The sequence below is a fragment of the Schistocerca gregaria genome, chromosome 1 (genome assembly GCF_023897955.1).
Source record: "Schistocerca gregaria isolate iqSchGreg1 chromosome 1, iqSchGreg1.2, whole genome shotgun sequence".
Taxonomy (NCBI): Eukaryota; Metazoa; Arthropoda; class Insecta; order Orthoptera; family Acrididae; genus Schistocerca; species Schistocerca gregaria.
In genome coordinates, this window is record NC_064920.1 from 909,378,855 (window position 1) to 909,405,685 (window position 26,831).

At 39.2% G+C, this 26,831-nt stretch overlaps 1 protein-coding gene across 2 annotated transcripts in view; it reads right to left on the minus strand.

Annotated features, from left to right (window-relative positions):
- Window positions 1–26,831, minus strand: part of LOC126274831 (palmitoyltransferase ZDHHC8) — a 269,181-nt gene that overhangs the window by 32,077 nt on the left and 210,273 nt on the right. For both annotated transcript variants that reach the window (XM_049977144.1, XM_049977145.1), the window contains exons 7-8: window positions 12,588–12,832; window positions 11,282–11,452 (exon numbers count right to left, since the gene is read on the minus strand). In XM_049977144.1, the coding sequence (XP_049833101.1) occupies window positions 11,282–11,452; window positions 12,588–12,832 (416 nt within the window). The remainder of the gene's footprint in view (window positions 1–11,281; window positions 11,453–12,587; window positions 12,833–26,831) is intronic.

Here is a 26,831-nt window from a genome sequence, read left to right on the forward strand (position 1 = left end):
TGTTTTACTGTGTATATAGTGTATTGAGGCCATCATTTTCAATTTGTTCACCTTATTGCCAATATAAGGGCACCCAGAGGTGCACATACATGCTCAGAGCGAATTTTGTTTTTCGTTTCCGTGTGCTGTATGAATCCCATGCCATTTGATTAACTACAAGCACATGTTCTTAAAGCTGTTCTGCAGCTTACCCTATGGAATGAAAAATCTAGTTTTAATGTCCATTTTCATTAAAGCAAATTTAGGTTCTTCTTGCTGTACTTGTCTGATCTCAAAAGGCTATATAGACCATCTTTTACATGTGTTATAAACAAAACTAGTTGCACCCAGACAAACTTACAAACTTCCAGCATTCACCCCCCCCCCCCCCCCCCCCCCGCCAATGTGCCAAGTGCCACAGTTTAGTGCTGTACTGCAGACAAACTTCTGTGTTCCTTTGTTCTAAGATAATAGGTCCAACACTGGAGCCCTGCATTGCAATATGCAGTGTGTATCTCATGAAGACCATTTAATCGCCAGTAACTGGCATAGTAGGGAACATCAAATGCAGTAAAACCTTGTTGCGTTTGTACTTTTCGTTCTGCAAACATGTTCTTATGCACATTATCCTTCGAAACTGGACGTAACCGGATGATGTACAATAGAAGTAAACAAAAACTGATTAATTTTTTATATTTATAAGCAAAAAATAAACCTGTTTCAAATTATCTCAAATAAAACAGTTCATCTAGATACAACAATCACAGAAATTATAGACTATTAACAATGTAGGAATGCCTCAAGCCAAAATGCTGGAGTTGTTGGTTTTGTGTGTGTGTGTGTGTGTGTGTGTGTGTGTGTGTGTGTGTGAGAGAGAGAGAGAGAGGTGGTATGCTTTGCTTTTGTGTGTGTTTTTTTCTTTTACTGATGAAGACTGTGGCCAAAAGCTTTGTGTCTCTTAATTGTGCCTGACTGCAACTTGATGTGCCTTCTTTACGGTAAGTAGTAATCGGTCTTTTCCTACATTGTTGATATCTGTAGCTGGAGTTTCTACTGTCGGGAATTACAGATTGCTAAAGACCACATGTTGAGTTACAGTCAGGCACAACGGAAAGACTGTTACATATTATGCTTTCAGCCAAAGCCATCATCAAAAACAAAAAACATACATGCATTCACACAAGCAAGTGTAGCTCGTCATATGACCACTGTCTCTGGCTGTTCAGGCCAGAAATAGTGGTCATCTGTGTGTGAGATGTGCTTGATAATGTGAACATGTGTGTGTTTCATTTCTGGAGAAGGCTTTGGCCAAAAGCTTAATGTGAAATAATCTTTTCGTTGTGCCTGTCTGCAACTCAACATGTCAGCTTCACAGTGAGTAGCAATCTATCCTTCCATAATTGTTCATATTTCAATCTGGATATTCCATTGCTTCATCTAGGAGCAATTCACTATGAAATAATGATTATAGATAATTTCACATTCTTACATTTTCTGGCAGACTTCGTATTTATTGCAAAATGTGAATTTTTTAACTCCCTGTCTGTACAGGGTCTTACAAAAAGGTACGCCCAAACTTTCAAGAGATATTCCTCACACACAAATAAAGAAAAGATTAATTTCCATGTTAGAGCTCATTTTAGTTTCGTCAGTATGTACTGTACTTCCTAGATTCACCGCCAGTTGGCCCAATTGAAGGAAGGTAATGTTGACTTCGGTGCTTGTGTTGACATGCGACTCATTGCTCTACAGTACTAGCATCAAGCACATCAGTACGTAGCATCAACAGGTTAGTGTTCATCACAAACGTGGTTTTGCAGTCAGTGCAATGTTTACAAATGCGGAGTTGGCAGATGCCCATTTGATGTACGATTAGCACGGGGCAATAGCCGTGGTGCGGCACGTTTGTATCGAGACAGATTTCCAGAACAAAGGTGTCCCGACAGGAAGATGTTCGAAGCAATTGATCGGCGTCTTAGAGAGCACAAAACATTCCAGCCTACGACGCGACTGGGGAAGACCTAGAACGACGAGGACACCTGCAATGGACGAGGCAGTTCTCCATGCAGTTGACGATAACCCTAATGTCAGCGTCAGAGAAGTTGCTGCTGATGAGGCTTCATTCCATTGTGATCAAATTGTAAATTTTCACAATCAACATGTGTGGGCTGACGAGAATCCGCACGCAATTGTGCAATCACGTCATCAACACAGATTTTCTGTGAACGTTTGGGCAGGCATTGTTGGTGATGTCTTGATTGGGCCCCATGTTCTTCCACCTACGCTCAATAGAGCACGTTATCACGATTTCATACGGGATATTCTACCTGTGCTGCTAGAACATGTCCCTTTACAAATACGACACAACATGTGGTTCATGCATGATGGAGCTCCTGCACATTTCAGTCAAAGTGTTTGTACACTTCTCAACAACAGATTCGGTGACCGATGGATTGGTAGAGGCGGACCAATTCCATGGCCTCCACGCTCTTCTGACCTCAACCCTCTTGACTTTCATTTATGGGGGCATTTGAAAGCTCTTTGCAACCCCGGTACCAAATGTAGAGACTCTTCGTGCTCGTATTGTGGACGGCTGTGATACAATACACCATTCTCCAGGGCTGCATCAACGCATCAGGGATTCCATGCGACGGAGGCTGGATGCATGTATCCTCACTAACTGAGGACATTTTGAACATTTCCTGTAACAAAGTGTTTGAAGTCACACTGGCACGTTCTGGTGCTGTGTATTTCCATTCCATGATTAATGTGATCTGAAGAGAAGTAATGAAATGAGCTCTAACATGGAAAGTAAGCGTTTCTGGACACATGTCCACATAACATTTTCTTTTTTTGTGTGTGAGGAATGTTTCCTGAAAGTTTGGCCATACCTTTTTGTAACACCCTGTATACTGTACACGAATTATCTGAAGGATAGGGTGAGTAGCAATTTGCAACCATTTGCCAATGAAGCTGTAATGACTGAGAAAAGATTTATACAGAATTTCTATTTGGTGTGACAAATTGAAGCTTGCAGTAAATGTAGAACAATGTAAATTAATGAAGATCAGTAAAAACAACAATTCTGTAATATTCATACACATTAGTGGTGGTGAGCTGCTTGACACAATCATAGTGATTAAATATCTATGCATAATGTTGCAAAGCAATATGAAATGGAACGAGCATGTAAGGATAGTAGTAGGGAAGGCGATTGCTCAGATTCATTTTATTGGTAGAATTCTAGGAATGTGGGCTCATCTATATAGAAGACTGTATCGAAACCTAGTGTGACCTGTTAATGAGAACTGCTGGAGTGTTTGTGATCCCCACCAGATCGAATTAAAGGAAAACAGCGAGTCAATTCAGAGAGGTGCTGTTAGGTCTGTTACTTGTAAACTGAATCAACAAGTAAGTATTACAGAAATGCTCTGTGAATTTAAATAGGAATCCCAAGAAGGAAGATTATATTTTTTTCACGAAACACGACTGAGAAAATTTAGAGTAACTGGCATTTGTGTGTGACTGCAGGACAATTCTTCTGCTGCCAACAAACATTTCACATAAGGACAACAAGGATAAGATAAGGGAAATTAGAGACCATGCAGCAGCTTAGAGACAGTACTTTTCTTCTTGCTCCATTTGTGAAACAGGAACAAGAATGGCTAATAGTAGTACAAGGTATCCTCCACCAAGCACTGTAATGTTGCCTTGTGGTGCATGCATATCAATGTTTCCTCCATACAAGGAAGTGTCATTCCACCATGACGTAAGTAACTAAAATCTGTCACAACTAACCAACCCCTACCAATTTGTACGTCTGAGATTGCTATTCATAAACCATAAAACACTATGTATGAGGATCAGCTTGTGCTGTGTAACAGACATCTACAAACAGCAGTGGCACTCACAGGATCAGTGGCAGATCACTCAACAGCAACAAATGCTGTTCCTGAATATGTAACAGTCTACTGTGTGCACCTCTTAGAGAACATGATGTCAAATGTCCAAGTACATATCTAGCCACTGCCAAAACAAGAAATGGCAATGCATGTACAAGCAGTGTGATGCACAATACAATGTAAGACCATCTAGTATCCTGCAGTCTTACGGTGTAATCCAAATACCAGCATTAATACAGGATGTGTGGAAATACCCATTACAAACTTCTAAGGCTTGTAGAAGGAAAGAGTACATTATATTCTGACTAGGAACACATGTCTGGAAACATACCGTTTCCATGCTAGTGCTGTTTGAAAACATGTTTTCTAGGTAGGTATGGAACAGGATAGTCATGGTGGGGTGTGGTTACATCACATCAACTGATGTTGTTTGACATCTATCCTACCTCTCTCACCTGATTCAAGTCTCATTCACGATTCTATGTGTGTTAGAGCAACATGGTTGGGTATACATTTGCAGAATACACTGACATGATCCTTCTGAATGACGAAATAATGGAAGAGCTCCTCCTTACCTTTATCAAGATTGTTCTCCACAACATCCGACTCCATTGCACACCTTTCCCATATTAATCATGCAATGGATTCAAGAAAGGGCACCTTCACCTTCAGCGGGTGTGATTTTGGTGCTCTCAAGAAGATGCAACGCACCCGAATTGGTAGAATCTGAACTGCATCATCATGAAGACAACCCGTAAACCAGCACAAGAGCAATTTCTTTGGCTATTAATGTATGGAAAAACGTTTTCAAATGGTTGTAGCATGGAAACAGTATGCTTTTGGACAAAGTTTGTGATTCAAAATATTATCTACCCACTCCCCACTTCAAGTCCAAGAACTCTGTGTTGGGAATTTCTGAACACCCTGTAGAAATTACGTTCATTATTGTGATCTTACAGTCTGACAGAATCAGTAAGTCCTTCCCCCAGACTACTATATTTTATGGACTATAACATGCTATGGACTGTAAGGCAAAATTTTTTAAGCAAATTTTTAAAGGAAAGTTTTAGCATTTTAATTATCATATTGCAAAGCCAGCCTAAAAAATTCTTAGTTTATAAAACGGAACTGACTTTTAAAATCCCTGAAAATTGTCTCAACTTTCTCCTCCTCCTCCTCCTCCTCCTCCTCCTCCTCTTCCCTTACCGAGCGAGTTGGCGCAGTGGCTAGCACACTGGACTCGCATTCGACATGACGACGGTTCAATCTCGCGACAGCCATCCTGATTTAGGTTTTCCGTGATTTCCCTAAATCGCTCCAGGCAAATGCAAGGATGGTTTCTGTGAAAGGGCACGGTCAACTTCCTTTCTCTTCCTTCCCTAATCCAATAAGACCAATAACCTCACTGTCTGGTCTACTCCCCCAAAAACAACCCAACCCAATCCACTTCCCATTTCGTGGTCACTATTGTCCTCTTCATGTATAAGATGGTCTTCACAGCAATTGAGAGCATTTCTTGTGCCACACTTTTTTAAAGAATTAATAATAATGTCTTCTCTCATTCTAGACCTCTACTGTTTTATCCACTGATACATTTGTTTGATTGCTAGTCTTTTAAAGCTCCCTTCAGCGCGAATTCATTCTAGTTTTCATCCACCATCCATTTGTTCAATTCCTCTCATATTCTCTTTAAATGGTTTATTTATTGTGACACCAAGAGGCTGAAATTGAGAAGTCAAGTCCTCCCAGAATAACGGTACACACTGTATTTCTCTGTCTCAATTTCTCTTTCACGGAATTTTTCAATTTACCATTAATTTGATCTGCACAAGAAGAGAACTCTTCTTCAATAAAACACCTCTCTTTCTCTCCCAGCATCTGTTAATCCATAATTTCATACCAATCTCATCCATTTAATCTTTGTCATGTACATAAACAACAACACCCGATGGTATTTCAGAAGGTTTTGGCATTGTTTTGCACTTGAAAATAATCACTGGAATAAGTTTAGTATCATCAGCACAAAATGAAAGGACAGTAGTGTAGTGCATTTTTTCAAGCACGTTTCCTGGCAACAGTTCTGTTACTCAGTACATCAAATGTCAGAGGAGTTTCGTCCATACTCATTATTTGGCTTGGTTCCAGACTGGTTTTCTTTCAAAGCTGAATAATAAAGCGATGGAAAGAAATTTTAAATTCATATTCCTGTCACATTTTCTGAGATACTTTGGTTCTCATGCTAAGTCCATGGCCTTCACAACCAACCAACTTCATCCTTAAAGTCTGTTAAGATCAACTATAGCATTGGCTTACGAGTGTGTATTTGAATTCATATTAATTTCAATGCTATTTTGATAGTTTCCTTGAATCTATTTCAATGCATCAGCATCTGGTTTTGGCCATTTTACATTCAGTCCTCGATTTGCACTTTTAGTCTTAGTCTTGTGTGCTTTTTTTTTTACCAGCCTGCCAATAATGAATGGTTTTTTCTGCTGATGGAAGGCTGAAATGCCGCGCAGCTGCTCTGTATCCATGTTGCTCTGCATATGCTTTTACTTTCAATTTATAGCTTGCATCATATGAATACCTTTTTTTCCATTAAGAAACCAGCTGCTAAAAGAAGTATTGTACTGTTAGTAATAACACATAAAACTTTCAATTCAAGTTCACTTGTACCATAGACTACAATGATGCACCATAGGCCAGACAGTGTTCTGGGCTTCTGATGGCAGTCTGGGAGGGAGACAGTGTTAGCAAGCTTGTGAATCCCTGCAACTCATGTTCGTTGCAGTGGTGCAGTGCTGCTGCCACTTGAATCCGATGCTGCCGGATAGAGAGAGGTTTCCCACGGCACAGCTATATGGCTAATTTTAAGACTGGAGGGACTTATAAATCTAACAATGGTTGTTTTATATTAATTTCGAGTATAAGACACAGATTAATTTTGGAGGCAATTTGGCACTTTATTGTGACATTTTTGAAAACTGCTTATTAAAGAACATTCCTACTGAATCTGAATTTTGTTCGGTTCTTTACATGTACAGATATCTTTATGACAGAGTATTGTAACCACTGGGTGGTAGCACACAGTAAAAATACGCTTTGCTTACACTTCCAAGGAAGCCAATTATGCACGTGAACTAGCAATGCTCAGTTTCAAAAGCAAAGTGCAGCAAGATTACACATAATAGTACTGAAATATGATATGGGGTTTAAGTCACATGATATTGTTTTCTGTGGGGTGCCTACCTGTCTAGTAGTATAATCAACACCACCTTTACCATAATAAAGTGTGTATCTAAGATTATCCTTTTTTAATGTCTTACATAGTACACTGCACAGAACATTCACATTAACTCTGACACACACACCAAATGCATGAGAGGCACATTCTGTTACAAATAAGACAAGGGAGACAACTATTAAATACTCAGATACAGCACCTTAAACAATGTGGTTTTGACATTACCCAGTATAATTAGTGAAGCCTCAGGGACAGGTGTGGCTCATGGTTTCTATACTGGGGAAGGCTGTGGTATTTATCAATCGGAGCCAACATAGACCTCGGGTTACGCTAAAGATTAGTCTGACATAAACAACTAAGAATTCAGGGTGAGGGGGGTGGGCATATCACCCTCTACCCATAATTTTACGTACTATGTATTTTGTAATCAGGTATTAAATATCATTAGAAGCTAACTAAGTTAAAATCTTTGGTTAGTGTTTTTATAAGTCATCATTACATTTTGTGACACTTTGCAGCAAATCATATGAGAAGACGCGTTTCGGAGGCATCTTTAATGTGATGAATGTTAACTTTGTGGCTGCTTAATATTTTAAGTGTTTTCAGTTCTAAACTTAAGGCATTTCTTGTGGTTTACCTCCAAACCTCGAAGTTTACGAGTTCGCATGACGATACTGTGATGTTTTGGCGACGTCACAGGTCTTGTGCAAGTAAAACTCACTAAAATCTTGCAAAATACACTCCGAAAAAGAAACTTGCTAATATCACACGATATCACGAAAAACAGCCAGCATCAGCAAGCAAGTAAAGTAAAGTAAAGGGACAAATTTCGCGCACTTTGTCTTCTAATCACTTATGAAACTCTCGCTAGATGGCAGTACTGTTATGTTACTGTAGTCTAGTGAACTTTGGCGGGATATTTGCAAACTTATTCTAAATGTGGATAAAACAGCCAATGGCAGAAACAAAACAAGTATGTAAAACATTATCAAAACAATAATACTAAACGTCTGTTAATGACGCATCGAAGCGTAGTAGAGATGTGCAGAGACAGAGATTGGGTAGCGAAGTTTCGGCCACTATACATTCCTTTATTACATAGATAGTGGAACGTGAAAAACATGTGATGGTTGGTATGGCACCCTTAGGTTGCAAGCTCTTAGCCTTCGGGTTGCCCATAAAGAGCAGTACTATGTAGAAGCCACGCCCCCAAACCGCTACTACATGCAGCTTACGGACTTTCCAAGGCGCAGCTCTAACACTACTAACCGTTCGGAAAACATCTATCGATACAAACAGTTCCAAAATCGTTGACCATCGTTATTTTAATTGGAATGGGAAATATGCGAAATTCGCGCTTATAATTTAAATTATGTAATACGTTCTACTTTTACATATATTTTGGGGTGGCTCCGCCTCAGAGCCTTTAATTACGAGCCGCGTCTGCTCATGGAACAAATTCCTTTGAATCTTAAAGCACTTCCACTTCTGCAACCCAGAAAGCTGTGTCAAAAATCATTTACTGAACTAATAAGACATTATGCACAATAAGGTGAATATTGTTTTATGAAAACCTGAATATGAATTATCTGATTTAATAGTTAAATAAATTATTTAGTGTTCAGGCTGCTGTATTAAAATAAAGAAAATAAGCACTCTTCATGTAAAATTTCTCTAAACGTATCTCATTTTACTGTAGCAGCATACCACAACTAAAAGAAGTGTATCAAATACATGAGTAGATTCATCAATTCCACTTGTCAAATTCCAATCAAAATAGATGTAAAGATATCTAAGTAGCTGACAGCAATTCCGTTTTAATAAAAGAATAAAACAATAATGAAGAATAAGAAGCTCAACATGAGTAGACGTAAGAACTAAAATTATCACAGTGTCTTTGCATTCATAATTTCTTCTCGCGATTTACAATGTTATTGAATCAGAACAATTCCACTAACTTATTATTAAAGAAGACTTACCAAGTGGGAAAGCGCCGGCAGACAGGGGGGGGAAAAAAAGGACAGGTGCGCACGCGCACGCGCGCACACACACACACACACACACACACACACACACACACATCCATCCGCACATACACAGACACAAGCAGACTCCCAGGATTGGAATGACTCCTTACCCTCTCCCTTAAAACCCACATCCTTTCGTCTTTCCCTCTCCTTCCTGAAGAAGCAACCATCGGTTGCGAAAGCTAGTAATTCTGTGTGTGTGTTTGTGCGTTTTGTTCATTGTGCCTGTCTGCCGGCGCTTTCCCGCTTGGTAAGTCTTGGAATCTTTGTTTTTAATATATTTTTCCCATGTGGAAGTTTCTTTCTATTTTATTTACATTATTATTAAACAAAGATGATTTGGGGGAACAAACATGACAACAGTTCTGCATTAAGTACATATACTTTCATTAAAGATGAGCTTAAATAGCTCAAACATATTTTTAGCTAACTCTTGTTTAGTTTGCTCAGTTTGATTACAAAATTGTGATGTTTCACATCTCCATTATGAGTAAAAACTCATAAGGCAACATGTCCCAAAACAAACTTGAAAAATCTTGAACATAAATGAGTCATCAAGAGTAAGTAGTAGATGCTATGGAAAGAGGATCACCGTTCTTCAATATTTAGATAAACAGTAATCAGATTTTCTGCAACGCCATGAATTTTATTGTGGTGTATTTCATTATACAAAAGCTATGAGTAAGTTTACATTTAACTCACCAAACTTTTGTTTGGTATGCTAATACAAGTATATTACCGAGTTGAAATGTTTAAAGTCTCAGCAGTTTTCAAATGTGTCCAAACTGAAACATGGAAAACTTAGCTTAAGAGAGATCATTGTCACAGTAATATTTAAAATATGTTTCCCATTTCCCTGCAAATGAAACTTCTAATCCAATTTGGAACAGGTCTTATGTAATAAGGACAGTAAATGTCATTCTTTACTAAAGCCACCTGCTCTTGTCCAATTTGGAATAGGTCTTAATTTACTGAGGTCAAGTACATGGTCTAATGGGTAGGATTACTGACTACCAATGCAGAGGTTGCAGCTTCAATTCCTGGATCATCTCAAATATTGATGTGATGGAGAACTCTGGAACGCAGTACACTTGGTCTCTTGTGGCAAAACAAGAAAGTAAGAAAGAAATTAATACACAAGCTGCCAAAGTGGCATAAACTCGTAAAGCTTTCAGCAGGCTGGGAGTAAGACAACATTTATTTGTTGATTATCTATGCAGCACACAACATAACAATTAAGTTGCATGAAAAAAAAACACACACACACACACACACACACACACACACACACACACACATTCGAATGAGACTACAAAGCAGTATACTTGAAACAGCATCAAATGACAAAAAGGAACTATTTCATGTTACAAAAATACAGAAAAGCCCTGTAGGAGTCCAACAGCACCAAGCCCTAACTTGCAACATTGCATGTGACCAAAAAATCTATCTGAACATCAGTAAAACACCTATTATGCAAGGAAAAAAAAATAAAACAAAAATTTAACTCACCTACACCTTACCATATACAAGGTACAAAGGAGTATAATGATGGATACATCGTATTCACCAAGATTTCTGTTTCTTTGTGCATTTTTATTACTGAAGTTTTATTTGGGACCCCAAACCAAGAAGAAAGTGTATGGTGTACATACTAATAGATAAATGAGGATTCAATGCTGTTGTAAGTAAACAATAAGAAGTATCAAATATTTCAGAACCATGACACAGCATTTTAAATTACTGCTGTCAAATTTCTGAAGTCAGCAGTGAGGTGGTACCTCGTAGCTGGCCTGAATTTAAAAGAGAGAAAAAAAGAAACATGGAACCAACAACTTCTAAATAAATTCAACAAAAAATAAAAATAATAATTAACAAATTTAAAAAACTGAACCAATATTGAGAAATTAATTAATGTCATGATATCATGCTGGTGGAATACTTCCATACCATATTCAATGCCATCAAAGAAAACAACATCTATGCATCCATTTTACTAACCTCCTCCTTGCAAATTCATGGTGGAGACTAATATTAGAATAATGTTATATATTTTACACCCACTCATGCAGACTGGTCACATTTTCTCAGTCTAAAATTACTATTAGGAAATTTTACTTGTAATCACTGACCTGCGGACTGGACTTGACATTGCCAGTGGAGTGGGTACACCAATCGCTTTAATTCGCTGCTGCATTGTAGGACTAGGACCCTGTGGTCTAACAGCAGGTGATTGTGATGGTTGCTGCTCTGGTGACAATGGGTCAGGTGTATGACTTCTTGACTGGGACACCTCCATCCCTCTGCAAGATAACAGCTTGTAGGTAATGTACGTGGAAATCACCCAAAATAGTATTTTTGAGACAGTAATGATTATTTCCAATAAAAGCACAATGGTAGGAGGAGGATGAGGAGGAAATACTGGGGAATAGGTACACAAAGAGACAGATTCATATACAAATATAAATGGGTAAGGAAAACGAATAAGGGAATGTCCAAAACAGCAGAGGGGCTGGCGCAAGTGGGCAGCAGAACAGGTGACAAGCTGAGAGATGGGGAGGGGGACAGGTGAAAGGCAATATGCAGCGGAAGGGTAGACATCAGGCAAGTGGGGAAATGGTGGGCGGAGACTGAAGAATGGCAGCCAAAGTAGGGTGGACAGAACAAGGTGATCAGAAGGTGGCGGGATCACTGAAGGCTGGAATCAATTTGGAAGGGATTAGATAACAAAGCAGACTGGAGATATCAGGGTAACGAAGGTCGGGTGCAGCATCACAAGAGAGAGGGGGATATCAGGATTATACAGGATCACAAATGGGGAGGGCCAGTATCACAGCGGAGCGAAAAATCACATGGATGAGGAAGGATCACAAGATGGAGGAGCACCACCATAAAGGAAAGTAGCAGGATCTGAACGATGGTGGTGGGCTTGACCACAAACAGCAGGCAATAATCTCAAGGGGGTGGAGATGCAACGGAACGGGCAGCAGGTGAGGGGAGGGGGGGGGGGGAGGTGGAGGGGGCAGGATAACAGAGTTGCTGTTACGAAGGATGGCATGAAATAGAGAGAGTGCCGAGGCAGGGGGCAGAGGGGGGCAGGCGCGCTGCCGGTGCAGGGGGGCAGAGAGGGGCAGGCGCGCTGCCGGGGCAGGGGGCAGAGAGGGGCAGGCGCGCTGCCGGGGCAGGGGGCAGAGAGGGGCAGGCGCGCATCTAGGGGTAAGGGCAAGTAGCAGACATGAAGGTGAGGGGAGAGGCAGTGGAATGCAGGTAGGCATTAAGTAGAAACTGGCAGGAAAAGAGCTGAAAGTAGTGAGTATATATTGGATACTACCGAAAATATCAAATTACTCTGCCATCTCTATGATTAGCACATGGATAGTTGGGGGTGGTGTGTTGTAATACTGCATTAGAACAACTGCTGTAGCAATAAATTTGTACCTCGGTCTTGGATGAGGACTTCCACGACTATAGGGTCCTCTATGTTGTTGTTGTTGCTGCTGCTGCTGAACCTGTTGCTGCAAATGGCTTGGTTTCCTTGGCGATTCTCCAGTGTCAACAGGAGGCAGGAAAAAGTTATTTTTTGAACCATGCCTTTGCAGAGGTGGTGTAGGTTCACAATCCTGTGACTGTGATGCTGTGGGCTCCATGTCTGTGTCAGAACCTTCACCTCGTCCTGGCGACAACTGGAACATACATAACACTGTTACTGCACAAGAAGATTATTGCGTTTCGCCATCAGCTGAAAGACCATTCACGACAGTGTAATACCTAATGCTATTAATGATTCATAAAGTTGCAGAATTTAGTCACTGCTATTTGTAGAAATTCAGCCATTGCCTAATAACGTCTTCTGCTAATATTTCAGCTGTATATGGGTAAATGGATAACATATAGAGGAAAATATAACACACAGGAGTAGAGGTATGTGCTGCCATAACTCCCTTCTTTCCGGAGAATGTTGTGTCATTAATTCTGGTCAACATAGAAACTTCATGACTATTGACTTATCAACTGTGATGTTGGGTTTAATGTCGACAAAAACGTGAAATCCAGCACTTGCTCGAGTTACCTCACATTGACTATGGTACTGTTGCCCTGTCAACCAGAATTCATGACACAACATCCTCCACAGATCGGCATCAAACTAACATTAATCACTGTCACCCATATGATATTTGTTCCAACTGTGTTTATTCATGAATTCATGTGCTACTAGCTCATATTACCAGTATATAAGGCACATGGGACAGCTTTTTCAACCATCTTTGTTGACCTGTTGAACCTGTTGCTGCAAATGATTCCATTTCCTTGGCAACTCTCCATTGTCAACAGGAGGTGGGACAAAATATTTTTTGAACTATACCTTTGCATGTGGAAAAGGCCACACACAGGAGCAGAGATACATGCTATCACAACCCCCTTGCTGAACAGTTTACAGTTGAAATATTAGAGGAGAACCAAGTTTGGCTACCGCTCAATTTACGTTATTTTATGGCCCAAGTAAAAGGCCTAGAATCAGGATTTTGCAATGTTATGTTACATACTTTGCCAGAGTGTTAGGCCTAAAACAGAAGTATCACTTTTTTCTTGATTTCCTACTGTTACTTTGTAGTATTACTGGCATTAAATTATGATCTGTGATCAACAAATATCTGCTGTTTTATTCTTAAACTACTATTTGTGCGTGTGATGATCTGATAAATTAAGTGCACCTATGCATCACCTAGCCAGACACACACACACACACACACACACACACACACACACACACACACACACACACTTACAGAAACATTATTTATACACAAACAGCTGAAGTATATACAACACTGGATAGCTGATACAAAAGAGCAAACACGTCAACATACCCACAGCAGCCACATTCAAATCGTTCGCCATCGCATCCATGTACACCAATATTCCCACCATTAACATCACCAAACTATGATTATAACAAATTCCTAAAATCCACATAAAAGAAATGACAAACACTCCAAAATTCATCAAAGAGCAGAACTCTCTCTCATTTAACAACCACTGCTACTCGCAACAGGCTGGGCTCCCCATAGGATCACCAATCAATGGACTCATCATCATCATCTTAAATCGCACTGAGAACAAAATGTATGACCACAGTAAAAGCCAGACTCAACAGAGTAATATTCTGGCATTATTACATGGACGAAATCTAATATGTTCTAGATGAAAACCATGAAGTATACAACTACTCCACTATGACAAACACAGACAGCCCTCAGATAAAATTCCCCATAGAATCAAGAAAGGTCAAAAAGCTAAATTTCTTAGATATCACAATACACAGACACAACAACCAACATCAGTTTCCCATATTCAGAGAGCCTACAAGCAACATCATAACCATACATCGAAACTCAAATCACCCAATTACCCATGAAGAATCTGATTTCCAACACATGTTACGCAGGTTGAATAAAAGTGCACTGAATGAGGACAACTACAAAAATGAGCCACAAATAACAAAACAAACAGCTGTTGAAAATGGACAAAGTAACAAACATGACGGATTAAATGACAAAATTAAAAGAAAAACTAAAGACACCCAAAACACAGCAGCCACCACCAACACACAAAAATAAGCACACAATGAAAACACACACAACACATTTGAACAAGAAACATCCACAAAACAAACAAATGGCACACATTCACGAACAACAACAAAGCAGCTCACAAGATAGGCAACATACCCAAAATACAAAGACTGAAAATAGCCTACAGAACAAAAACATTATACAAAAGAAACCGGTGGCAACCAACACCAACACAGAAAAGGAAAACACATCTGGAATCCATCAACTCACACATCAAGACTGCAACTCAATTTACACTGTTCAATCACATTAATAAGAACACTTGTTAGAAGTCTGAATAGCCATCTTTTGCAATGCAGACCACTGCGAGGCATGTGGGAAAAGTGTCAATGAGGTTGAGGTTCTGAAAAGTACCGACAGCGATGTGAAGCCATGCCGATTCCGGTGTGATGGCCAGCTACACTAGGTGTCTCAATTGAGGATCCATGGCGCAAACAGGCTGACTGAGATGGTCCCACAGATTCTCAATTGGGTTTAAATCCAGGAGTATGGTGGTCAAGGGAGTACGGTGAACTCCTCCTCATGCTCTTCAAACACCTGTGTTTTTGACAAAGGCCGCCTTATTGGCCAAAAGCTAACATTTCGACAGTCTTTTTGTTGTGCCTTTCTGAAACTCAGCATCTCAGCTATATGGTGAGTACCAACTATCTTTTTCATTACATTGTTACGTATTATTTGAAAGAGAATAAATGAATCCATTGAAGATTGAGAAACTTGTATGAAACATATTGGGGTATTAAAACAAGAAAGATCTGTCTTTGCTCAAGGGAAAACCACATTTCTGTATTGTGTATTACAAAACAAACACAGAGAAAATGAGAGTGTCAACCACAAGAGGACTACCTTATTACATTACTTAAAGTTCTGTATTTATTTTACATCTACTTGCTATCAAAATCTAATCAAAGTACCATACAGAAAAAGTAATTCCAAAATAAATTAAAAGAAAAAGTAATTCCAAAATAAATTAAAGCAATGTATTACACTGCAAAAGTAGAAATACTTCGAACACGAAGTTTCTCACTCAAACAAACTCATTTCCTGAATACCAATCTCTTACAAACAATTTACACTACTGATTGAATTCATTTACTAATTGTGAGAGATTGCTGTACATTTAAAAGATATGTAGGCATACAAGGCAAAATGCTGGCCATTTACCGGACTGTAACTGACTACTTGCTCTTAGAATGAAATTTTCACTCACTATCGTATGTGGGTGCTGATATGAAACTACTACTGATATACACAAATTCCTACACCAAAGTTAGATTGATTAGAGGTAAGTACAGACACTTTTAGGACTTTGTTTGTGGATACCATTATTACTCCCAAACTGGAATGGGCTGTTGAGGACATAATCCAGCAGGAATTCATGTAATGTCAGGCTGAGATTAACAATCCCAGCTGCTTAAATGAGAGCCTGCAAGATGTAAACTGTGAACCCATCATTCTAATTACTATCTTTTGTGTAGTGAATACTTCATTCCTAACATTCCTAAGTAAGGAGTTTCATTAGAATATTATCTTGTGAGACTTAGATAAACGCAAACAGGATAAATACGAATGACTAGTAAGTTATCTTATATCTCATAAGAGTTCCACAGCTTTCTTCAGTTGCAAGAGTAACATGTTAGAAATTTTTTGGCAGTTTCATCAAGAAGAGAGCTCGGGGCTGTTACACTGCATGTAGATTCACCGAGATGTAGAACTGACTTTGAGTATGCCCCAGGGAAGCATTTTGGGTCTCATCCTGCTCATATTATTTATATATAACCTGGCAGATGGTATTAACAGTACACACTTTTTTCTTTTTCAGATATAATAATTTTTAATAAAGTACTATCTGAAAAAATCTGCGCAAACATCCAATCAGATAGTGATAACGTTTCAAAGTGGGTACAAGACAGGTAACTTGTTTTAAATGTTCAGAAATGTAAAAATCTGCACGAACATCCAGTCAGATCTTGATAATGTTTCAAAGTGGGTACGAGACTGGAATCTAGCTTGCCACAATTATTGGGGATAGGAAATACAATCACATAGTCTCAGTCTTATGTAAAACAAGTGGCAATCTTTAATCCATTACTAGGATACTGGGAAAGTGCAGTAAGTTTGCAAAGTAAATTGCCTACAAAACACTTGTGTGATTCATCCAAGAATACTGTGGAAGTTTTTGAAACTACAAGAGGATAATCATATACAAAAGAAGGGCAGCACGACTGGTCACAAGTTTGTCTTACCTGTGACAGAGCATCACAGAAATGCAGAAAAACCTCAACTGGGAGACACCTGAAGACAAAAATATGAAACCCAACTCTTGAAGAACCAGTATTAAATGTGTAGGAATATAATATTCCTCTTTGGACTGCAAAGACAAGACTGCGCACAAAGTTATTTAAACAGTAATTCTTCCACACACCATATACGAACGGGACAAAAAGAAACCTACACAGTGGTACAATAAGAACTAGCTGCTGAGAAGCACATCATGTTGATGTAGAATACAGATGGAGATGCACATCAACAACTGCACAAACATGATATAATCTTGCCAGACCACACAGGTCACTTCTTCACTACATATGCAAACAACTATCACTGTTTTACAAAACTTTTAAACAGTTCTCAATGCGAGTATGTAATTTTCTGTTGATTGTAAGCAAGGAATTTACTTTCCTTTACATCAATATAAAATTGATACTGCTGCAAATACTGTAAAAACTATACACAGAAAAGCCAACAAATTGAAGTTATCACACATAACATAGTTCAAACAACATTATAAATGCTGGAACACAGCACCTCTCCAGCATTCCAGGACATTACACCAATGACAGATTGAATGACATCATTTCGTCACAGATGCTGCCATGGGAGGGACTGAAGCCCACATTTACTGTTCTGTATTTATTGTGCAGTTTTGACTATGAAACCATTTTCAAATGGACATACTTGCATTAAAGCCAAAGCATTTATCAAATTGGATAATGATAAATATATAAGATGTTGACTTAGGTGGTATGTTATGTCACTGTTGTTCGATATATACTTTGTGTCATGTCTCAAATTGTGAAGCACTGATATGGCCCGAGTTTTACCACACTGTGCTTAGATGAGTGCTTGCACTCTAACCTAGATATTCTATTTTGACTGGTTGTACTAGACATTCATTTCAAAATGATTTCACAGCCAAAACAGCACATTAATGAAAGCAAAATAGGGAAGAATGTTTAATGATTTGTGGTGACTCTGGATTATTACAGCCAAAATAATGAAACTGATCCACACAAAAATACAGCTTTATTTACTTATTTATTTATTTAAATCTAGCTTTCAGATTATGTGGGCCACTGTATACACTCAAATACAAGTGGTTTTTATACATGGCTTTTATAGCCGAGCTAATAAACTAGCATTTAGCAAAAAAAAATTAATTTAATACCCTGCAGGGGAGAGTTACTGAACATTTACAACAACATTTTGGCCTTACTGTTTATGATATTAGGCATATTACAGACCAAGTCTCCAAATCCAGATTTTGTATCAACTTATTCGCATCATGTACCTGCATAGCTTTCAATGTTCACGCACAATATTTATGTTGACGGATGTTACAATCTCATGGAGTATCAAAAGTGTGGGCCAAGCCAGGATTCGAACCTGGAACCCCCTTCCACGAGCAGTTCTCTTACTGCCTGAATGGGTTTTTTTTTTTTAATGAACTTGGCTGAACTTCAAAAAAAGTAAGACAAAAGTAATTAGAGGGTGTTGTAATCATGTCCAAAATGAACAAAGGTCCAGATTCTGATGGAATCCATATCAAATTCCACACAGAGTTGCTTCTCCTTTAACTGTAATATACAGGAGATACAGATGCTACAAACAAACAATTGTGCCCAGAAGGTGGAAGAAAGCGCAGTTAAAATCTGTATACAAAACTACCAGGCAATATTTTTGGCATCCATCTCTTGCAGGAGCACACAACAAATTCTAAGCTCAAAATAATGATGTTTGTCAAAGATAATGATCTGCTCAACACAAAACATTGATTCTGTAAGCACCTGTCATTTGAAACCCAACTCTCACTTTTCTCACATTGCATTCCATGGATTAAGGCAGTCAAGTAGATGCAGTATTATCTATTTTCAGAAAGTGTGACTGAAAACCATACCAATACTTAATGCAAGTACAATCAGGAAATGAAATTTGTGACTGGATTGATTTCTTGGTAGGGATAATTCATATGTTATGTTGGGTGGAGATTCATATACAGAAGTAGAAGTAACTTCAGGCTTGTGCCACAGAAGTGTGTTGAAACCCTTTCTGTCCATATTAATGTTCTGACAGAGAATACTGACAGCAACCTCAAACTTTTTGCAAACAACGACATTATCTACAATGAAGTAGTGTCTGAAAAAAATCTGCACAAATATCCAAATGTTGTAGGACGGGCAATTTGCTTCAATTGTTCAAAAATGTAAAATTGTGAACTTCACAAAATTTGAAATCATAATATTCTATGGCTAAAAGATCAGCAAGTCAACTAGAATCAATCACATAATATAAATAATTGAGCACATTAATTTGTAGGGAAATAAAATGGAATTATCACATAAGCTCAATTGCTGGTAAATCAGATGGCAGATTTTGGTTCAGCGGAAAAATGTAAAATGCGATCTGTCTACAAAGGAGATTGCTTATAAAACATCTGTGCAACCCATGCTCAAGTGTTTGGGTCACATGCCAGATAAGAAGTGCAAACGCTCATGCAGTTCTTTGGCCTACTGGATAGCACTACAGAAATGCTGAAAAACTTTTCGTGTAATCCCATCAGATAAACTAATGGATCAAAAAATGTAATTATGTGTGCATTAACTGAGGTTGTTAGGTGTGACATGGGAGAATGTGTCTACTGGTGTCAGGTCTCATGGCAAAATAAATGTAACAAATTTAAGGACTGCTGTGGACTACCACAGTTTCACTTGTCAACCAGCTGTGATGTTTACAGCATGCTCTCCAAGTATCTATTGATGAAGACCTTGCGCTAAGTGGTTTTCTTCTGGACTGTGATTTGGTCTTCGGTTTGTTACATACCCTTGACATGCGACTAGCTCATGGATTTGCCTGTCTGCCTAATGTGGTACTATCTTTGTTTTTGGTGAATGAAATTACAACATATGAGTGCACAAAGAGTTTGATTCACATTAAAGTGCTTCCCTGTTTAACCCATGAACAGTGTTCTCCTTCCCTAAAGTGAGAATTACTCAGCAGACTTCCAGAGTACTGCATTGGTGAAGAGATATCCAAATCCAAAGTTTTTCATTTTGTACTTTTCCAAGAGTGGTGGGAACCATTATTTCTGTGATTTATTTGTATATAATTTGTGCACTCCATAATGCAGACACTTGGCATCTCCTTGTGCACCTATTTAAATCGCCACTGCCCGGGCAGAGAGTACACCACTGAGAACTGTGTAAATCTCTTTGTAGAAACAATGAGGCCACTGACCAACAATTAGGGTAAACATTAACACAAATAGTGTACTTACATTCAAATACCTTTGCATAAGCACAACAATACACTGTGTGATTTTTTTGAAACTCTGCAGGGTAGACTGTTTCCAACATCATTTCACTCAAATACTGGCAAGATTGATGCTCTGGGGACGGGGCATGAGTCATGCTTGGGTAGCTCAGTCAGTAGGGCACTTGCCCCCGAAAGACGCAAGTCCCAAGTTCAAGTCTCGGTTCGGCATACAGTTTTAATGTGTCAGGAAGTTTATATCGGCACACACGCTGCTGCAGAGTGAAAATTCCATGTTCACAAATGAACCACTGTAATCACCAAAATCATTGCCACTCTCTTTTTCACTTAGACATTCCTCTTAAAAGTTCTACAATCTCTTCCGCAGAAAGGACTGTGCATGAAGAACTGATCATTGTGTTCCTACTAACTTGAACATAATAATTACAACATTTCTCTCAATACAACTGCTACAGTTGACACAGAGTTAACACAGACTTCCCTAGATGGTAGTACTATGCAGCGTTGATGTCTAGTACAGTCAGATTTGAGAATGTAGCATAAGACCCCTATGAAAAATTTGAGGCTCAACACTGGAGTGGAGAATAAAATTTGCAATGCTGAGTGCCATTCACTGTTTTAATGGAAAGGGTTAATAAAATCTGTTGTTGAAGAAGATTTATAACAGTAGCAATGAGAATGTTTTGGAGCTGCAATTCACCCCTAGCCACAGTATAACATCTCGGGCAATATTTCTGAGTGTTTTAACCACAACAAACAAGTAGTTTTTCGACTCTGGGGACGACAACTCTAGCAGCAGCACAAGTTCACAAAGAAGCAAATGTATCCAGAATTGTTTCTGGCATTCTTGGTTTTCCAGTCATTCAATGAAGCTCACTAGGACAAGGAAGTGAATCAACAGCATTTAGTACTCCATTTCCAGGTACATAACAAGTACATACAAGTGAACCAAGTGACGGTGACCCTTTGTATTAGCTACAAACCCACAGCTTTGTTATCCTGCACAAAAAATTTCCTCTTTTATCTGACTCATCAATGCTACTATTCACTCAATTTAAGTGAATATTTTGCAACAAAAATGTATGTGGGGGGGCCACTCCTTTAATTTCCTTCAGCACTGTAAGTCAACATCAGCCAGTTCTGTGTCACGGGTTGCAGATCTATGTGGCCTGTTAGAAAATGCGGCTTTACATATTGTCGCATACTGTTATATGCAGAGTCATTAATACACGCTATGGTGGCTACATTAACACCAGACAGTGAAGTGTGCACTGAAGCATTAGAGCAGTCAGATTCTTCCTTTGAGTGAATTCGAAAAAACGGTGAACACTTAGTCAATTGTGGACTCACTCCCTCAACTATGTCCTGGTGAATTATTTTCAAAATCAGTAGGGTGTTATTATTTCTCCAAGACTGATATTCTCCAAGCTTATTTTCAAATTCATTTGGACACAGCTTCCAAAGCCATTCTGGTATTAAATACTTCTTTATGCCCTTTTACATTTGAGTCGAAATGCTCTCTCTTTCACTCTTCCACTACATATATTTGGGTATTTCTCTAGCCAAGACTGTCTTAAACCCAAATCAGAGAATGTGGCACCCATTTCCCAGATTCCTATGCCAAAAAGTGCAAAGGACCTGCAGGTATTTATGAGAAAGTTTACATACAATGCTTGAATTATCAATCAAATACTAATGATACCAAACTTGTTAAACAGACTGCAGAGAAAAGGGAACCCTTTCCAGTGGTTCACAGACAGACCATGTCTCCAACCCATATCTTGCCTGATCTTGTATCGACCTCATTTACTTCTTTTGTTGGCCATGGATACATCGCCATAAGCCATTGGAGTAGTTATATTACATACATAAACATTCAGAAGTTTTTGTTGTAAGTTCCTAAAGGCCCAAACTGTTGAGGTCATTGGTCCCTAGGTTTACACACTACTTAACTTAAACTAACTTACACTAAGGAAAACACATGCGCACACGCGCGCATGCCTGCCCGAGGGAGAACTCAAACCTCCAATGACGTAAGCCATACAAACCATGGCAAGGCACCTCAGACCTCAAACCAAGTGGCTAGTCGCGCAGCATAAAATTTCAGAACGGCGTATCAGACTTGCCTCTAAGATATTAAGCACAGTACAAAAAAAATTACTCCCCAATAAAGGAGGAGGCATTGGCTATTATCTTTGGTGTCCAAGAGTTCTGCATTTTTCTGTATGACAACCAATTTCGTCTGGTCACAGATCATAAATTACTGACGTCCACAATTGGACCCAAGTCAAAGCTGCCTGAATGGACATTTCAGTGATTACAATATGGGGCTCTTTTCTCGTCATATTACCAGAAGTCCATCGATTATCATACATCATCCTAGCAAGTGAATGCAAAAGTGCTGTCACAATTCCCCATGAGATGCAATGAGAAATATGGTAAACAAGAGAGACAATGCTTTCACAACTGATTCACAACTGGCACAGCCAGTGTAAGAGTTTCCCATCACTTCCAGATATGTCAGAGCAGCAGGGACTCACTCTTGATACAGGTTTGCCAGGTGGTACAAACCAGCTGCCTATAAGCCTTTTCTTTGACAGCCTCCATGAAACTTTTCATGAGGCCATATCCTTCATCTTTTCAAAAGTGTTATATTGAATCAACGTGGCCGTCAATGTTGAGGGTGATTCTGGGGCTTCTGCACACCTGAATACTGCCACTCTTCCATCAGTCCTACTAGGACATTTCTATACTGAAGAATATTTTGTGACAGTATGCGTACTGGTCACAGGTCGACGATGATATTGCACCCATGGTTCAACACTGCCAAGCTCTAATTCCAGGGCTGAAATTTTTGTATGAACATTTAAAATGTAGATGGAAAAACCATTTACATTCACTCCTATTGATTTTGCTTTGCTTTTCCTTTTACCCTTTTACTGGGCAACACTAATGCCTGAGCAAGCCTGGTGGAACTCTTGCATGCACACTCACACTGTTCCTTTTGAGATCCATCGCAACCTCCATCAGTGCAAGAAAAAGCAGTGGCTGAACCCTTTAAGGCAGGTGTCCTCATATGGTACACATGTTTGGACATACACCTGACTGGAAACATGGATCCATCACCACCTAGCAAGGCTCCCAGATGGTCATGCTGCCACATCTCAAAGCACCCTCCGTTGGGACAGGAGTGAGCTCTGTTTGCACCATCTAGGGCGAGCTTCACATCTGGAAGGGTCACACCAGCAGACGTGGTCCTTCTCACCCACCCCTAGGACCACAACAGTAGGCATGGGGGTTCAATTCCAGGACGACATCCCAAGTGGTGGCTGCCTGGCATTCCCTGTCCTCCTACCATTCATCCATTACTGCTATGGATCTGGACCCAAACGACATGCAGGATGACCAAAAATCTGCACTGCATCTGATGTCCAAGCCACAGCTTTCTCCATACGCAGCAGCAAGCTGAGTGTCCGAACTACCATCGCCTCCTGCCTCTTTGGCAGTGACCCTGGAGTGGCTGCTCTACAACTGACAGCAACCAATGCTGTATCCTAGCCTTCACAACAGGCTATGCAACCCCCACTCTCCACAGTAGGTTGTGCCACACCAAAATCATCCTCTCTGACAATGGCCTGGTTAGTTCCAACCCTGTGCATCTTTTCAATGAGTAAGATGTATCATGTCCTTAAATAAGTGGTGAGCACCCCCGTTTGGAGGTGTTTTAAATCATAGGTGCTGATACCACACAAACATCCACTGACTATATGGAAGCGGATAGCATTCAGACAACCCTACTTACTAAGTGGAGATAGGAGTTCCATTGAGCAGGCGGTGTGGAGGAAAGAGCTCCATGAAATCTAAGAACACAAAATGTTACAGATAATAAACGTATTGTAGTTGAAAGTCTGAAGATAATATAAGAAGGTAAACGACTCTCACTTCTTAAGTGGTGGAGGGACTGAGAAGTTAATTTTCAGGACCATTAACCACAACCTGTAAGGATGTGAAGTATAGAAAACCACCACACAGCCAAAGCCAACCAACACTATGTGGCTATATTAGCAGCTAAGAAAATTTTATAAGAAAGCGCAAGGGAGAAAATGCATTGCAACGGGGGAGGGGATTGGGGGGGGGGGGGGGGGGGGAAGACAACAAGATATTCTATGTGTTACTGAAGTCAAACTGAATCTGAAACAAATAATAAAATTGAGTGAAAAAAGAAGAAGAATATGTTGCAGAGAAACAAATCAGTATTCACACAAGGACAGCACACAGTCCACAAGCAGTCATTAAAAGATTGCAGCACACGCACAGTTTTCGGCACATTTCCGCCTACACAGAGTTCATCAGCAGCATGCATCTGTGAGCATCTAGCAGTCGATATGCAGTTTGTCGACAGCACACAATATAAAGTTAGTGATGAGCTGTGCTTGCAACCAATTTAAATAGTGGTATGTGTTTTGACGAGTACAATAGACAAGTGTGGAAAAAATTTAATTTTAAAATTAAAAATATCAATATGGACGATAAGTGTGATGAGACAAGAAATAATTTATTTGTTTATGCCTGTCATCACAAGACAGATTACCATGTCAGGAGAAAAGAATTCAGAATCAATTTTGGAAAAATCTGATGAATCTAAGCAGGTACAAAATCAATTTAAAGACATTAATAATAAAATACAGTTATCCCAGGAGGAGATATTACCAGCAACATTGAGAAATTTGCTCAATTTGATGAGAAACTTGAGGAGTATTTAGTGAATAAATTAATTCATAAATTAAATGTTTTCAAAAACTAAATTCATACTGAAATGCTTCAACAATGTGGCCTTGTATGTAATGAAATTCAAGATCGTATTAGGGAAATTCATACTGATGTTTATAGTTTGCGAGAATTTGCAGTAAAAGAATGTAAACTTGCAAAGGATCAGATCTCACATGTGCAAAATTGTTTTGAACTTTTAGAGCAAAGGTTCAAGAATGGAGATTCTATTTCTTTATGTGGTATCTTTACAGGTTTGGAGGAAAAAGTACAGGCCTTAATAGATGAAAACTTTCAAGAGAGGGCATGAACTTCAGACAGTGCACAGCTTTCCGGGGATGAAATAACTCATCCAAATAATGAGTAAACAATTTTGGGATAAGTTAGCTAAAATGAGACAAGAAATCACAGAATGTCAGTGCACAGGGAAATATTCAGATACAAATACTTTATTAGAGAAACTACAATTAGGCAATAGCATTAACCTATACAAGCATTTCCTGAAGTTTAAATCTGATGGAGATGTACACCCAACACACTTCTTATGAGTTTTCCCAAGTTCTTTGCCTCAAAAATGGAAGGATCCTGTAAAATAGATTTTGCATTAAATTATCTAACAGGGAATGCTGTCAAGTGGTGGAATATCCTCTGAACAATTTACTTCGTGAAAGTATTTTGAAGATAAATTTAGATATAAATACTGGTCACAAACAATAGACTACAACGTCTCAGACTGGGCTATCCAAGAGAATCAAGAAAGTGCGACTAAAATAGAGATTGTAATATACACAAACAATACAGGTCAATTTAATTAATTTTATCACAGAATGTATGTCCATTTTGGAGTACATAAAAGTATAAAACACATGAATAAATTTTACAGTTTATAAAACTTAGGTTGAAATGTATGATCAACAGATCTTGAGAAGCATGTCAAAGGGTGAAAGGCAATAAATATTGTAAAAGTTGCACCCTATAATACACACATTATTGCACAGCCACTCAGCAGCAGATCTTTTTGGCCAATTACCCACCAGTAGGGGAGGAGTGACTTACATGTGCAATCATGTACATGATTGCAAGCAGATGTAGAAAACATTAGAAGAATAAAAATAGCTTTTTAGAAGTTAGTCTTCACACTTATTTGAGGGGAGGAATAAACGGGCCAGGTGTCGGAGTAACCCAAAGACAAGCGTGACGAACTAACTTGTAGAAGGAAAAGCACTTTGGACTAAAGTAGTGTAAGAAGAAAAGCCAGGCAGGAGAACTGTCTGGAGTGTATAGGAGTCTGGTGGGGGATGTAGAGAGAGAAAAAAGAAAAGAAAACAGAAGGGAAAAGACACTGGAGTACTCAAAATAATGGTAACGAAGCTATGTTATTGCACTTTATGGAAGTTTCTGGTCAAGTTACCCTAGAGAAAGGAACTTTGACCATGTTTGGTTGGAGGATATGTACTCATACATCTCAATCCATGAATGAGAGATGGTATGTCTTTAAATACATGTCAGTGAAGAGATGTTCGTGGCAGAGTAGTAATTAAGTGGTGAGCATCCCAGTGTTGGCAGGTGTTGTAAGTAATAGGTTCTGATACCACAGCTAACGATCCAGTGGCTGTATTGAAGTGGATAGCAGTCCGATGACCCTACCTGCTGAGTGGAGAGAGTACAGTTCAGGTAAGCCACCTAGAACTCCAGGACAGGGGAGACATACAACACAGGACGAGAAGGAAAGACT